Source organism: Armigeres subalbatus, chromosome 2, assembly GCF_024139115.2.
Source record: "Armigeres subalbatus isolate Guangzhou_Male chromosome 2, GZ_Asu_2, whole genome shotgun sequence".
In the NCBI taxonomy this organism is placed as follows: domain Eukaryota; kingdom Metazoa; phylum Arthropoda; class Insecta; order Diptera; family Culicidae; genus Armigeres; species Armigeres subalbatus.
In genome coordinates this window covers 162943558-162961220 of record NC_085140.1, presented here as the reverse complement: position 1 = coordinate 162961220, position 17663 = coordinate 162943558, and the positions used below count along the sequence as shown (strand labels likewise).

Sequence of the window (17663 nt, the reverse complement as noted above, 5' to 3'; positions counted from 1 at the left end):
CTCCTTGTGCTACATAGAATAGAATGTGTATGAAGAATAACTTCTTGGCCATCCAAGAAATTCCTGGAGTAAGGCCTTTTGATCTACACGCGTAACCAAAGGTCTGTTGACTTGTTTCAAATATGGTGCATGCTCTTTGTGGTTCATAGAATAGAATGTGAATAAAAAATAACTTCTTGGCCATCCAAGAAATTCCCAAAGTAAGGCCTTTTGATCTACACGCGTAACCAAAGGTCTGTCGACCTATTTCAAATATGATGCATGCTCTTTGTGGTACATAGCATAGAATATGTATGAAGAATAACTTCTTGGCTATCGAAAAAAATCCTTCATTAAGGCTTTAAGATCTTCACGCGTAACCAAAGGTCTGTCGACCTGTTTCCAGTCGACCAGCATAGTTTCTTGTCTCTCCAAGAAATTCCTGCAGCAAATAATGGAATAAATTCCGAGTGAAAATAATCACGTAAATAACAACCCAAGTTAGGGACATTGTACGGGTCGGATAGGAGAGCGACATCGGTCCTCGACTTCGAGACCGACCGCCACAGGTTAAGATTCAACTGTGCTTGCGTGGCTTCTTATTGTTTTCCTCTTTCGATGGGACACGGAGTTCCACCCATAACGTGATTACATGCCTGCGTTTTGCTGGCGCAAATAGACACTTTGGTAACTTATCGCATTCCTGCGCCTTGTGCCCTTCTCAACCACAATTACGACGCAGGTTGCTACGGTCTGGGCCCTTAAAGTCGTAGGACTTATGTCCCGACTATAAGCACCAATAGTACCAGTCCAGTTTGCTTATTGGGCTTACTGACCAGCCGATTTCAACATCCCTCGCTCCATTAACACTAGGTTTCATTCGTTCAGAAAATCGTTGTAACTAAATTTTCAAATGGCTATATCTCAGTGGTTTTTCAACCGATTTTCTCAGTTTTTTCACCAACCTCTTAGTCATCTCTTCAATTTTTCACTAGATCTGTGGGAGTAAAGCAACGAATTTAGAAAAATGCGATTTTGGAGATATACTTATAATTCATTACCAAAAATGATATTTATCCATATAGTGATGATGGAAATGATAAAATAACACATAAAAGACATCACCTGGAACATAAGAACACATTTTGAGCATCCCTACTATGCATACGATGATAATTCGGTGCCTTTAGGAACCAAAATGTTTCCAAGCATGTTCTCTACTGTGAACTTGTTGAAATAAATGTAAACTATATACGAAACATGTGTGATAATAAATTATGATGTTCTAGGATCTCCGAACTGTACTGGAATTTGAATCAAATGGTCTACCGAATCAACCAAGGCTTCCATGATGACCCAGCCGCAGTATGATCCCAATTATGTCCTCCGAGTATTTGTCTTTCACTTACGTCTCAAATCCAGACATATGAGATGTTGTAAGATCTCCAAATTGTCCTGGAGTTTGAATCAAATGGTCTACCGATTCAACCATGGCTTCCTCGTTGGCCGTCAGGGCGAAATCAATCGCCTCTTCTGCCATAGTCGATGTTCCAAGGAAGGAGAAGGCCTCAGTTGTGGCACCTTTGTCGGCCTTCTCGCTTCTCCCGAGTGGCTGATAAAAGCGTCTTGTTCTTGTCTTACGACTCGAACGCCAGCAGGTTCTGTTTCAGTTCATTGATGATGTTCTGCCTTTCGCTTGCGAACTCAATAATATTATCGAGTTACTCGACGACCATCCACATCCCGGGTAGTGGTCTAAATATTGTACCCAAATCGGAAAGTCTGGATTATATTGCCTGATTTTCTCAAAATTGCACGCGGCAAACCCTTCATGAAAAGTACCGCCGCGCTTTCTGCACCCCGTTTACATGATTCTTATGGGTGAATAGCATTGCGGTGTATCGTTTGGCGCGGCCATACCTTTCGACAGTCATTCGCCGCGTGAAGTTTTGTGCAAGTACCCATTTGGGAACATTACAAACGCCGCGCAGTGTATCATATCCAGAAAATCTGACAATAGACACTGTAGGTTCTATAGTTGAGCTGAGGCGAAGACGAGGGTAGCCAAACGAACTCTCAACTAGTGTAGCTAAACGAGCATGACGCCACGATTACAATCCAAGCAATGAAACGTGTGACGTCAAATTCGCTTGGTACACTTCTCCATTCTCACTTCTCACATCTCCCATCTTTATCTCATTTTTTCACATTTTACATCTCACTTCCACTTTTCATTTCTCGCCTCTCACTTCTCACTTCTCACTTCTCAACTTTTTGCTTCTCATCTCTCACATCACACTTCACACACCTCACTTCTCCCTTCTAACTTCTCTCTTGTCCCATCTCACTTCTCACATCTCACAAATTGCTTTTTATTTCTCACTCTTCACTTCTCATAACTCACTTCTCACAACTCACTTCTCTCCATTCACTTCTCGGCTTCCACTTACCACTTCTCGTTTCTCACTTCTCACTTCTTACATCTCACTACTCGTATCAAATGTCTCACTTCTCACTTCTAAATCTCACTTCTCACTTGTAGCTTCTCATTTCTCGGCTCTCACTTATAACTTCTCACTTTTAACATATCACATCTTTATCTCATTTCTCACTTCTCACTATTCACTTCTCACCTCTCACTTTGCACTTCTCGCTCCTCAATTCTCACTTCTCACTTCTTACTTCCCACTCCCCACTTCTATCTTCTAACTTCACCCTTCTTTCATTTTCTTCTCATATCTTGCTTTTCATTTCTCGCTCCTCACTTCTCCCATCTTACAACCCAGTTCTCTCCATTCAATTCTGACTTCTTACTTCTCACTTCTCGCTTCTCACTTCTCATATATTACTTCTCGTATTGAATTTCTCACTTCTTATTTGTCGCCTCCAACCTATTTCTCGGCTCTCACTTCTCGTTTCTCACTTCTCACATCTTACATCTCACTTCTTGTATTGAATTTCTCACTTTTCAATTTCACTTCTCATTTGTCCCTTCCAACCCATTTCTCAGCTCTCATTTATCACTTCTCGCTTCTCACATCTTACACCTCATTTCTCTTATCGAATTTCGCACTTCTAAATCTTACTTCTCACTTATAGCTTCTCATTTCTCGGCTCTTACTTATCACTTCTTGTTTCTCACTTCTCATTTTTAAATCTCACATATTTATCTCATTCCTCACTTCACACTATTCACTTCTTGCCTCTCACTTCTGACTTCCCACGTCACTTTTCTCTTATTACCTACAGCTTCTCGCTTCACAGTTTTCCCTTCCCACATCTCACATGTTTATCTCATTACTCACTTCTCACTATTCACTTCTCGGCTCTCACTTGTCACTTCTCATTTATTCCTTCTTATTTATAACTTCTCGTTCTCTCACTTCACTCTCCTCACTTCTCCCTTCTTGCTTCTCACTTCTCACAAATTATTTTTCATTTCTCACTTATCACTTCTCACATCTCACAAATTATTTCTCATTTCTCACTTCTCATTTCTCACATATCACTTTTCAATTCTCACTTGTCACCTCTCACATCTCACTTCTCACTATTCACTTCTCGCTTCTCACTTCCTCACTTCTCGCTTCTCACTTCACACTTCTCGCTTCTTACTTCTTACTTCTCCCTTCTCACTTCTCCCTTCTTGCTACTCACTTCTCACATCTCACATATTACATATCACATTTCTCATTTCTCACTTCTCACTTCTTCCTTCTCACTTCTCATTCGGCCTGACGGCTGTGACCAAATGACCTTCGGGACTGATGGCCTTCGCTCTAATGACCCAGCATCGTACCTCCATTAAATACTCTAAGTGTTTTCCCTTGAAAAAGACTTAGAATATTTTTTTGAAAACCGCGTAAAATCCGAAATCCGCGTAAAAAACGACTTTTGCTAAAATCGATAAAAAATCAACTTTTTACAATTTTCACGTGATCTCAAGACTTTTTCGAAAATCGCGTAAATCCCAAAAACCGCGTAAAAAAAACGCGTAAATCCCAAAATCCGCGTAAAAAAAGTCGCGTAAAAAGAGACCCCAGTGTATGTGATTGAATTTTAGAGAATAGATAGATCATTTGCTGTCATTTTCAATTGGATATATAATCCTAAAGATGTGGCATCATCACAAATAATTCGTGGAAAACTCAACAAGCTTCGTCAAGTTTTCTTTTGAAATTGCTTCAAAATCTCAAGTAATCCTTGCATAGTATGATGGCTTGTATTGTGCACTGTATTTTTTGCTGATCGCTGATAGAAAGACATGACGCCTAAGTGGCAGAAACATAAATTCATTGATGCAAGTAAAAGACGCGACAAAGCCCCTTACCGACCCAACTGATCATCTAAAAGAGTGGTTCCCAACCTTTTCGGGTTCGCTACCCCCTTTACGATTTGCTAAAATCAAGAACAAACATATATTATTTTATCATTTGTTTTCAATATTTTTTATCATTCTGATAAAGAATGCTAAAGAATAGCAGTGATTCATTCAGTACGATATTTGTACTTGCATTTGTAGTACCTACCAGCTTCGATATACGAGATTGCGCGTCTGACAAAGGAAAATTTCAAATCGTCCTCATTGTTTAATCTGTTTCTTCCTTTGGTATTTATCTGGAGATGTGTTGAAAATCCACTCTCGCAAAGTTATATAAAAGCAAACGTTATTAGAATCTTGCAAACTTATAACGCGACATTGGAATTTGCTCCAAATCACATCAAAACTGACTCATTTTTTACCGAATTCACGTGATGATGAACCATTCCGCAAATCCAAATATTCATTCTGAATCCATTAAATTCATTCCTATCCATTCTGGAAATCTAGCCAATGTAAACGAAAACAATTTTGCGAACTAATGAAGCATCTCCTTGACTAAGCTCATGAAAATATCTTTAAAATTATTGATCCAGTGAGTTAAGATGAGCCCTGAGATTCAATTCGAGATCCGAATCTAAGTTGATTGCAAAGTTTATTAAATATTGTAATTTTTTTCCACCTGTCATAAGACGAGTTTATACAATCCCATTGAATTCCACCACTTAATTGTATCTTGACAGATACGTATTTGGACCTCAACAGTAAGGCCGTCTTCAGTGTCTCGTACTTGACTCGACTTTCATGTCGAGTCAAGTACGAGACACTGAAGACGGCCTTACTGTTGAGGTCGAAATACGTATCTGCAAAGATACAATTAAGTGGTGGAATTCAATGGGATTGTATAAACTCGTCTTATGACAGGTGAAAACATTCCACTAAAAAGCTCAAAATAATTTTCTTATTAATTTTTTTCCAGTTTTTCAGCATTGCCGAGGGCTTGTAAATTGCCTCTGAATTGAATCAGATTGATTTGCATTGCATGTAACTGCAAGTTCAGCGAGTTAGTTGGTCAAAATTGTTCAATTGGTAAACGAGACATTTCTACCATCCTTCTTCATTGTCAGCAAATCATTCCTTCCATAACTTTTCCAAAAAAAAAAAATCTTAATCCCATCGCTGAATTCAGAAGCGCGATGAAGAACATTGCCTTTAGACGGCAGTACGGCAGAGAAGGAAAGACGGACCTGGTGATCTGCATGCATTTCTTTGCAGAGTTCTTTCAACAAACACGTGTTGAAAGTTCCAGATTTGATGTAGCTTACAGTTCTCATATTTATTAAACGGCTACTCAGTCCTTAATTTTTACAACAAGTTTTTTTTTTATTTACCCGACGTTTCAACACGGGAATTGTGTCTTTTTCAAGGTGAAAATATTAAAAAATACAAAGTGACAAATATAATTGAAGCGTACAGTCGAAAGTTCTTGATTCTTCGCGATTTTTGAAGCTCACGATTCTCACGTACAGGCGATGCCGGATCAGTAAAGTACGATTCTTTTATTCTAATCTGAAAGCCTGATTTTATCTCAAGCATTGCTGGTGCATCATCCTCGAGCATAACAAGTCAGACTAGAAAAGAAAACACAGAAACTTGATTGTGACTGAATCTGGTTACATATGAGTTGCAGTCAAATATGTGGAACAGACACATGCCGCACAAACTCACTCAACATTTTCCTACTGCAAGCCACCAGATAAAAAATGCGTGTATTGTAGCTATGATGTAGTAGCTGTGGTTGGAGTTTTCAATTTAATTCAGTAAAAAAAACTCTTCTTTCAAATTTACTAATTTTCAGTAAAACTAAATAACAAAAATTAATATAATTACATCAATGATAGTTGAACCACAAAAACGTTGCATTCTTTGGAAAAGTTACATGTCCCCCTTGGGGGACCCCCCAGGGGGTCGCGTACCACTAGTTGGGGAATACTGAACACTTCGTACAACAACTTCAAGTATCAATTTTAGTAAACTGTCATTATTTGTATTGGTTCTCAAGGGGATCTTCATAAACCCTGAATTCAATCGGAAACAATCCTTGTTATAACTTCCTTCTTATTTTGGATTTCTCTGAAATCATTCACATAAGTTTCTTCAAAATGTGAATGATAATTGCAACCGTTAAAATTTCAGGGGTAAACAATTTTCCGAAGAGAATCCTAAGATTATCGGTTGCTCAGAAGCTCTATTTAATTTTTATCAATATCTTTTTTCAAATGTTCCTTTAAAATTATCAGTTGATTGCCGACTGAAGTTGTACTATTAGGATTGAAATAAATGACAGCGGCCTACGGCTAGTAAATTTTGCTGCTGCCAGAGGGATGGCCATCAGTAGCACCTACTTTGCACGAAAGAACATCCGAAAGCACACCTGGAGACACCCAAATGGTGAAACTTACAACCAGATAGACCATGTTCTGGTGAATGGGCGCCATTTCTCGGATGTTATCGATGTGCGGGAATTCAGTGGTCCTAACATTGACTCTGATCACTACCTCGTTGTCAGTAAAATTCGACACGGTTATCAACTGTATAGAACGATGCGTTACAATATCCAGTGATTGTCGAAGGAGGGAATATCGGCTGAGTATCGCCAGAAGCTCGCTGATCGGATAAGTGCAATCAACGTTAGCGACAACGTCAACGATCTATTGGAGTCAATCCATGGAGCGGTGAGCACAACAGCACGAGAAGTGCTAGGTACTGCACAGAGGCGACCCAGGACGGGTTGGTTCGATGTGGAGTGTCAGAGAGTGACAGACGAGAAGAACGTTGCCCGAAGCCGGATGTTTGTGTCGGGTACCCGATCGAATAGAGATCGGTACAAGGAAGCAAGAGCAGCCGAAAAACGAACCCACCCCAGGAAGAAGAAAGAACATGAAGAACGAGTGATTAGCGAGGCGCAGGAAAAAATGGAGCAGAACGATATGCGGAGGTTTTACGAGTCTGTCAATGGCGTGCGGAGAAAGACAGCGCCATCTCCCGTCATGTGCAACGACCAACAAGGGAATTTGCTAACAGATAAAACTAAAGGGCTGCCAGGTAGAAGCAACAATTCGGGACTTTGTTGAATGGAGGAAGTGACGATGCATCGGTGAACAGAATAAACATTAGCGACGATGGACAAGCTGTGGAGTCACCTACATTAGATGAGGTTAAAAAGCTGTTAAAGAGCTAAAAACCATAAGGCTGCGGGGTGGACCAGCTCCCAGCTGAACTATTCAAACATGGCGATGAGCATCTTTATAAAGTCCTGCGCCATATTATGTCGAAAATAGGAAGACGAGGAATTGCCTGCTAGCTGGTTCGCCGGCCTCATTTGCCCGCTTTTTAAGAAAGGGCGCATACTGGAGTGGGCCAATTACCGAGGGATAACCCTCCTTAATTCGAAGTACAAAATTATGTCCTTTATTCTGTTCAACAGTTTGGGACCGCTTGAAGAGTCCTTCGTCGACAAATACCAAGCAGGTTTTCGTGAGGGCCAATCAACGACGGATCAAATGTTTACTTTGAGACAAATCCTTGATAAATTCCGGAAATACAACTTGCAGACACATCATCTGTTTATTGATTTCAAGGCGGCGTACAATTCAGTGAAACGGAATGAATTATGGCAAATTATGCTTGAACATGGTTTTCGGCGAAACTGATACGGCTGATTCGTATAACGTTGGACGGATCGAAATCAAGTGTAAGGGTTGCGGATGAAATATCGACGTCATTTGTTACCTTAGATGGATTAAAGCAGGGTGATGCACTCTCGAACCTACTGTTCAATATAGCGCTCGAGGGAGCTGTTGTGCAAAGAAGCGGTACCATTATCACAAAATCGCATATGCTCCTGGGATTTGCGGACGATATTGATATTATCGGTATTGATCGCCGTGCCGTGAAAGAGGCTTTTGTGCCTTTTAAGAGGGAGACAGCGAGGATTGGACTCACGATCAATACCAGTACACGAAGACATACCAGTACAACGAAGTACATGGTCGCTGGCAATCAACGTGGGTTCATTAGTGGTGGTTAGACTGGCCCAGGAAACAAAAAGTTGCCTAATTCCACGGAGCACCCCCCTGGATTGTGTCTTTGGGTGAGAAAATCAATCTCTGAAAATTTCAGCTCAATCGCTTGTTGCATAAGCTGGCGCATTTGATTTGAAGTTTGTATGGGGATTTCAGCCAAAATGTATAGGAAAATACACCTCCGTCACTTATTCGATCTGGAAATTGGTTCTGATTGCTCGATTGACCTCAGAATTGCAAAAACGGCAGTTGGTATGCTACAGAACAATTTCACAGAACATTGTATGATGATTAAATGAACTGTTATATAGGTTTCGGCTGATGCGATTCAATCAAAAACCAAAAATACACAAATCAGCTCCTAATAAATCAGCCGAAAATTATATAAAGTTCATTTCATCATCATGCATGCTGTGAAATTGTTCTGAAGCATACCAACTGTCGTTTCTGCAATTCTGAGGTCAATTTGAGCAATCAGAACCAATTTCCAGATCGAATGAGTGACGGAGGTGTATTTTCTTATACATTTTGGCTGAAGCCCCATACAAACTTCAAATCAAATGCGCCAGCTTATGCAACAAGCGATTGAGCTGAAATTTTCAGAGATTGATTTGCTCACCCAAAGACACAATGCTGGGGGGTGCCCCAGGGAATGCGACAAGATTTTTTTCTCCGCCTAGTCATCTTGGCCAGTCTAGTGGTGGTGGTAGCGAAATGGTGCTGGATGGTGAAAAATTTGAAGTGGTAAAACAATTTGTGTATCTTGGAATATTAGTGACGTGCGATAATGATGTTACCCGCGAGGTGAAAAGGCGTACTACAGCTGCAAATTGGGCTTATTACGTACTTCGTAACCAGCTTAAAGTCCCGTGGTCTGCAAACAAAAACAAAACTCGCGCTGTATACTATTCTGATTCTTCCCGTGGCTTTATACGGCCATGAAACATGAACGTTAAAGGAGGCTGATCGGATAGCTTTCGGAGTGTTTGAGCATAAGGTGCTGCGGACAATACTCGGCGGTAAACAGGAGAACGGTATCTGGTGACGTCGCATGAATCACGAGTTGTACCAGATACATAAAGGGCGGTATAATTTTAAGCTCATCCAGCACGGCAGACTACGGTGGGGTGGACACGCTGTTTTTATGCCGGAAGAACGTCAAGTGAAGATAATATTTAGTAGAGAACCCGGAAGAGGTCGCAGGCTTCGTGGAAGGCCGCGTTCACGATGGCTTTTTGCAGTTGAAGAGGACCTGAGGGCGCTCAATGTTCAGGGCGACTGGAAACGATTGGCCCAGGATCGAGTCCAGTGGAGAAGGATACTCCATTCGGCGTAGGTTCATCGAAGAGCTGTAGCCCATCAAGTATCAAGTTAGTATTTTGGTGAGAGCAGTCTCAACACTCCAACAACCAAGCCTCCGAAACAGTCGGGACAAAAGTGGAACGTGATAAAATCGGGTCGAAAATGTGATAACATCGCAGGTAGACAAAAGCGGGGAGTGACAGAATCAGGGAGGAAAAAGCGCCAGCAGAAAGATCGAGACCGTGAAGAGACGGAGCAAGTGTACGCGCTAATAACACACGAAAGTTATATGAGAAGTTGAACCGTTCACGTAAGGGTTACGTGCCACAGCCTGATATGTGTGAGGACATAAACGGGAACCTTCTTTCGAACGAGCGTGAGGTGATCCAAAGGTAGCGGCAGTACTACGAAGAGCACCTGAATGGCGACAACGGTGGCGATATGGTAATGCACCTTGGAGCACGCGCACAGGACATACGTCTTCCTTCCCCAAATCTCCATGAAATCCAGGATGAGATCGGCCGGCTGAAAAACAACAAAGCCCCTGAAGTTGACTAACTACCAGGAGAGCTGTTTAAACACCGCACTGGGTAATTACCAAGGTTTGGGAGGATGAGGTTCTGCCGCAGGAGTGGATGGAAGGTGTCGTGTGTCCCATCTACAAAAAAAATGATAATCTGGATTGTAGCAACTACTGCGCAAATACATTGCTGAACGCCGCCTACAAGGTACTCTCCCAAATGTTATATCGTCGACTAGCACCAATTGCAAGAGAGTTCGTGGGGCAGTACCAGGCGGGATTTATGGGCGAACGCTCTACCACCGATCAGGTGTTCGCCGTACGTCAGGTATTGCAGAAATGCCGTGAATACAACATCATCTACATATTTATCGACTTCAAAGCCGCATATGATACAATTGATCGGGACCAGCAATGGCAGCTAATGCACGTAAACGGATTTCCGGATAAGCTGATACGGTTGATCAAAGCGACGATTGATCGGGTGATGTGCGTAGTTCGAGTTTCAGGGGCATTCTCGAGTCCCTTCGAAACGCGCAGAGGGTTACGGCAAGGTAATACGAAGGGCAGGGATTGACACGAGTGGTATGATTTTCACGAAGTCCGTCTAGTTATTTGATTTCGCCGACGACATTGATATCATGGCACGTAACTTTGAGAGGATGGATGAAGTCTACATCAGACTGGAAAGTGAAGCTAAACGGATTGGACTAGTCCACAGCACGCCAAAGACGAAGTACATGATAGGAAGAGGCTCAATAGAGGACAACGTAAGCCACCCACCTTGAGTTTGTATTGGTGGTGACGAAATCGAGGTGTTTGAAGAATTCGTGTTCTTGGGCTCACTGGTGACCTCCGTCAACAATACCAGCAGATAAATTCGGAGACGCATTATGGTAGGAAATCGTACGTACTTTGGACTCCGCAAAACGTTCCGATCGAATAGAATTCGCCGCCGTACCAAACTGACAATCTACAAAACGCTTATTAGACCGGTAGTTCTCTACGGACACGAGACCTGGACGATGCTCGTGGAGGACCAACGCGCACTGGGAGTTTTCGAAAGGAAAGTGCTGCGTACCATCTACGGTGGGGTGCAGATGGCAGACGGTACGAGGAGGAGGCTAATGAACCACGAGTTGCATCAGCTGTTGGGAGAACCATTCATCGTTCACATTGGAAGATTGCAGTGTGCTGGGCACGTAGTCAGAATATCGGACAGTAATCCGGTGAAAATGGTTCTCGACAACAATCCGACGGCGAGGTGCACAGCGGGCAAGGTAGATCGATCAGGTGGAGGACGATTTGCGGACTCTCCGCAGACTGCGTGGTTGGCGACGTGCAGCCATGGACCGAGCTGAATGTGAAAGACTTGTGTGAAAATAAATAAATAAACAACACGCGTCAAAGTTGAACACTTAACATTGGGCAACAACAAGACGATATACTAGCTCAAGACTACACGAAGCAGCTGGAAGTGGCACTTCCAACGTAAAAGCAGCTAGGCACTTCTTCTCTTGAAGATGGTTGGAGAGATATTTGATCCGCCATAAGTAGCACCGGAACCGCTGCACTAGGCACGGTGTCCTCGGGTCAAAGAAACAACCGGTATTATGACGAGTGTGAACAGTGAGTGAAAGAGAAGAATGCAGCATGGGTGAGATTGCTGCAATACCGCACAAGCGGGAACAAGTCACAATGCACCTGTTTTGTTAAACTTACTTCTATTCAATTGCTTTTTCTTGTTGAGTTATCAGAAAGCCTCAGAAATAAGCAGGAACAAAAATTTAAGATAAAGAGTCAAATAAGCTCTACTAACACATTTTAATACCTACAGCTTGAAGCAAGTGAAAAATATTACTATTCTAGATGATGTCTTTACTTGTGTAATTGAAACTTGGTCATATTTCAACATGATGCAGTAATGTCCGGTACTCGGGGACACTTTTCTGACCCGTGAAAATTTTTCCAAAAATCATTAAATCATAAAAATACATCGTCCAGAAACGTGTTCAAAATATAATTTGTATGAATCATCAATGATCATATTTTGTATACAAGTAAACATAATCCGGATAATTGGAGAGTTTTTTGTTAAATGGCTTATGTGTCCGGCACTGGGGGATCTTCCCCTATAGGGAATCCGTTTCATGTTTTACTCATGCTTATATATTTGAATCTACCTTTGGAAAGAATAGCATGAAGCACCAATTCTTTACTTTAACTTTTCTTATAATAAGCATATTCGCTGAAGGAAAAAGAAATACAATATACAAATTTTCACATTTGTTTGGCATACATCACAAACAAAGAAGTTAAAGCATTCCACCTGTATCAACTGATCACACTATTATCTAAGGCCTTTGATTTTTATGAATCCTGATGTTTATAAATGCCAATCTGTAGATTGCCCATGAATGGGAATTGTGTAGGGCTATTATTGAATACTGATTACTGACCATATCTTCTGGCGATACGCATCGTCTTTGTAAACTTGTAACAGAAATGCGCGATAGTTTTAGTCGTTCATGTGCTGTCGAGTGGAATGTGGGACAAAGGTGGTTTCTGTCAGTAAATTACCGACAAAATTGCAATAGATAGTTTGATTACAAGATAGATAGAATGAAATACTTTAAATATCAAGCATCCAGAAACGATTAGCTTATGGTGTGAATTACTATTGTAGTCAATAAGTGATAAAAAAAATGTTTGAACGAAGCGTGTTTGACTTGCAAATGTCGGAAACGTAAGAAAAAATACTTTGGTATCAAATACAAATATTCAATTCTGAGTTCTCCCGTAGAACGGTCCCAGATGACACTCAATTGGGATGCTGTAAGCGAGCTCTCCAGTTCGTCAATGTGTACTGGAGAACGATATTCGTGCTGTTGGTTCCAACAGTGGCTTCCATGTTGTTTCTAGTTGAATCTTCACCGGCTTTCCGATGTCTCTATGTGGTGATAGTGATGGGTCTCTTTTGGGTAACGGAAGCCCTGCCGCTACCAATCACATCCATGCTGCCCATTGTACTATTTCCGCTGATGGGAATTCTCAGTACAGGAGAAACCTGTAAGGTCTACATGGAGGAGCCGGTGATGATGTTCATCGGAGGAATCGTTCTTGCACTGGCTATTGAACATTGTAATCTTCATAAGCGAGTCGCGTTGAAAGTGATCAGCTTGATTGGATGTAGTCAGCGGAAACTGCACTTCGGATTGATGATCGTCGCTATGTTCTTGTCCATGTGGATTTCAAACACCGCTGCGGTTGCCATGATGTGCCCAATTGTTCAAGCTGTACTGCAGGAGTTGGAATCTGTTAGTAATGCTAAGAAATATCAATCGCTTGAAGGTATTGAATTAAAATTGATTAATTTCAGCAAGGACTTTGTCAAATGTACGAAAGTGATGAGTCCATCAAAGGTAAAACATCGGAAAATAAAGACGAGTATGTACAAACAATTTTAATATCTTCAATTTTTATAAATCGGACGTTCTTTGACAGACATAAAAAACCGTCTCAAACTACGATTTGCTACTTATTGGGAACAGCGTACGCATCTAGTATTGGCGGTAACTCAAGATGATTCAAACTTCCAAACATCATATTTGAATTTTATTGATATCTCAACAGGTTGTGGAACACTCATTGGAACAGGAACCAATCTCACCTTCAAAGGTGTCTACGAGAATCGCTTTCCAGAAGCTAATGGAATCAACTTTCCTGATTTTATGTTCTTCAGTGTGCCGCTGATGCTCCTCGATGTGGTTCTAGTTTGGGCCTTTCTTCAGTGGCACTTCATGGGATTGTTTAGTATTCATAGTGAGGCTGCCAAACAATCAGCCATTGGTCGTGAAGGGGAAGCCGTGGCAAAGCGAGTCATTGAAACTCGTTACCAAGAAATGGGACCAATGAAATCCGATGAAATCAGCGTTGCTTTGTTGTTCATACTGTCGATAATGTTGTTTTTCACTCGAAGCCCCGGATTTATCAGTGGTTGGTCGGATATTTTTCCTGATGTGTGAGTAACATATAAAATTATTCTAAGAGCTTTCCGTAAAATGTCTTAACTTAAATCTAGTAAAACTTTTGCTTTTCCACAACTAGGTTGTAACTAGACCGATTCGTATTTGAACCTCAACGATAATTTCGGCATACGTATTTGTAAAGTTATAACCAAGTAGTGAAAGCAAGTAGTACTAACTTGCACTATTGCAAATCTTATTTTCGTTAGTCCTAATTCAATCCATCTAACATTCACAGGAAAATTAAGGATGCCACACCAGCGATAATGATTGTTATCGTTTTATTTATAGTTCCATCTGATTGGCGTTGGCTGGCGTATTTCAAAACAAACTCAGGTTAGTGTTAAGTAGTAAAGATAGCACACAATTGCCTGAGGGACATACTTAATCTAACTAAATCAATAATAGTCCCGCCATATTTCAAAATAGGAATGAACGAGCCTCCAACTGATAACAAGTTTGTTATGAATGATCATAAACAAGCGATATACAAAAGCAGTCAAAATTACAAAAATAGAATTGATTACGGTGATACAGTTTCAATGTTCAATGACATTTTTTTCTCGTATTGACATCGCATCTCACAAACGGGGTGTTGCCGCCTCGCAGTTTTGTGTTCATAAACACTTCCACAATTATCAGCAATAAGTTTTCTAATCCATTTGTGCATTTGTATATGTGACTAGTAAGACATAATATCAGGCTCAAGTCAGGTCAAGAAAATTTCCGAAAAACATGCTCTGTATGGCAAACTTGTGTTAAACTGATCTGATCCGCGTTAGCAGAAAATGGTATCTGAGACAAATCTCCCTAGCAGAACTAAGGCAGGTAGGGTCGCCACAGGTATTTGAAAAGCTGTGAAAACTAGTTTAGATTGACAAAAAATCCAATAATATATTTATAATAAGTTTCGTCGAAAGGAATTCTAAAGCAGCTTATTTTGGTTTCTAAAGGACCACTGCCCACGGAACCATCTCCGGCACTCATCACGTGGAAGTATGTCAACCAGAAACTGCACTGGGGTCTCATTTTCCTACTTGGAGGTGGTTTTGCACTAGCCGAGGCAGGTCAGGTTACCGGAATGTCGGCACTGCTAGGAGAATCGCTGTCTGGATTACAAAGCCTCCCACCGTTAGCAACATTATTCGTTGTGTGCCTCGTGACTACAATGATTACTGAATTCACCTCCAACGTTGCCGTTAGTAATATTATACTACCGGTATTGGCAGAAATGGTATGTTTGCTCTGTTGGCCGCCATCGTACTTTCAATCACATGTGTTCCCTTTTCAGGCCATCGTAATCAAAATTCATCCTCTGTATCTGATGCTTCCGGCGACGATGTGTTGCAGTTACGCGTTCCACATGCCCGTAGGAACACCAGGAAATGCTATTGTAGCCGGAGCAGGACACATTCGCATCAAGGATATGGCACTGGCTGGGATTGGGCCAGCTTTGATCACTTTGCTAGTGATGTGGGTTGGACTTCCCACATGGGGTGTCGTTGTGTATCCTGAGATCAATACGTTCCCGGATTGGGCAATACATGAGATGGCAAATGTGTCACTTCATTGAAATATGTTATCTTTAGTTAAGCAACTTCACTTGTGTTTATATCCATGTGATTTTTTTCGTAGATAATTTTCTTCAGTATTATAGATGTAATATAATGTATATACATATATGTAAGGGAAGAGGTTCCGATATGGGCATCGTTTTTTTTATCAAAGGTAATGCAGATCCATATGCCGAACACTCATTGCATGGTAATTTATCTGAAATATTTCGTTATCATTGCATAAATGAACGAATTTTCTCGACAGTCGTACCGACCAAGGAAATTATAATTATCCAATAATTGGATGACGTTGAAATTTACATTTTAGTGTTTTTAAGGTGGTATTCGAAACTTGAAAACCATTCAGATTTAAAGAAAAGGAGTAATTTAACTATTTCAATAGCAATGAGGCACTAGAAACCTTGATCAATCCACCTAGCAGTAATTATGCCTTTCTCATACATTAGGAATATAATGAAACATATCACATAGGAGAGGTCAAAGGTAGCAAATTTGGTAGACGGTTTAATTTTCCATTGATTTACATTTATTGCATTCATTGTTTATAATATACTTACTTGATACTTGATGGGCTAGAGCTCTTCGATGAACCTACGCCGAATGGAGTATCATTCTCCACTGAACTCGATCCTGGGCCAATCGCTTCCAGTCGCCCTGAACATTGAGCGCCCTCAGGTCCTATTCAACTGCAAAAAGCCATCGTGTACGCGGCCTTTCACGAAGCCTGCGGCCTCTTCCGGGTTCTCTACTAAATATTATCTTCGCTTGACGTTCTTTCGGCACACAAACAATGTATCTAGTCAACCGTAATCTGTCGTGTTGTATAAGCTTAATAATATCCAACCCTTTATACACGTGGTACAACTCGTGATTCATGTGACGCCGCCAGATACCGTTATCCTGTTTACCGCCGAGTATTGTCCGCAGCACCTTACGCTCAAACACTCCGAAAGCTCTCCGATCAGCCTCCTTTAACGTCCATGTCTCATGGCCGTATAAAGCCACTGGAAGAATCAGAGTAGTATACAGCGCGAGTTTTGTTTTCGTTTGCAGACTACGGGACTTAAGCTGGTTACGAAGTCCGTAATAAGCCCTATTTGCAGCTGCAATACGCCTTTTCACCTCGCCTTTTCACCATCATTATCGCACGTCACTAATGTTCCAAGATACACAAATTCTTCTACCACTTCAAATTTTTCACCATCCAGCACCACTACGCTACTACCACCACTAATGAACCCACGTTGATTGCCAGCGACCATGTACTTCGTTTTGCTGATATTGATCGTGAGTCCAATCCTCGCTGTCTCCCTCTTAAAAGGCACAAAAGCCTCTTCCACGGCACGGCGATCAATTCCGATAATATCGATATCGTCCGCAAATCCCAGGAGCATATGCAATTTTGTGATAATGGTACCGTTTCTTTGCACACCAGCTTTCCTAATCGCTCCCTCGAGCGCTATACATATTGAGCAGAAGATTCGAGAGTGCATCACCCTGCTTTAATCCATCTAAGGTAACAAATTACGTCGATATTTCATCTGCAACTCTTAAGAGCCACGCAGAATTGGTACGTTTGCGTACGTTTTGACAGTTTTCCCATGGAAAAAACTGTCAAAACAAACCCACGCAAACGTATCCATTATGCTTGGCTCATTACACTTGATTTCGATCCGTTCAATGTTATACGAATCAGCCGTATCAGTTTCGTCGGAAAACCATGTTCAAGCATAATTTGCCATAATTCATTCCGTTTCACTGAATCGTACGCCGCCTTGAAATCAATAAACAGATGATGTGTCTGCAAGTTGTACTCCCGGAATTTATCAAGGATTTGTCTCAGGGTAAACATTT

The 17663-nt window shown here is 41.3% G+C and overlaps 1 protein-coding gene across 2 annotated transcripts; it reads left to right on the top strand.

The window, feature by feature from the left end:
* Window positions 1-12748: 12748 nt before the first annotated feature.
* Window positions 12749-16296, top strand: LOC134215404 (protein I'm not dead yet-like). 2 transcript variants are annotated; one of them, XM_062694606.1, is made up of 8 exons: window positions 12749-12953; window positions 13011-13524; window positions 13587-13654; window positions 13712-13779; window positions 13841-14228; window positions 14471-14568; window positions 15186-15466; window positions 15524-16296. In XM_062694606.1, the coding sequence occupies exons 1-8, from the start codon at window positions 12913-12915 to the stop codon at window positions 15803-15805; spliced, it is 1740 nt and encodes a 579-aa protein (XP_062550590.1). In that variant the 5' UTR covers window positions 12749-12912; the 3' UTR covers window positions 15806-16296. The 2 variants fall into 2 exon arrangements, with proteins under 2 accessions (XP_062550590.1, XP_062550589.1); XM_062694605.1 differs by having other exon boundaries at window positions 13587-13779.
* Window positions 16297-17663: the final 1367 nt, after the last annotated feature.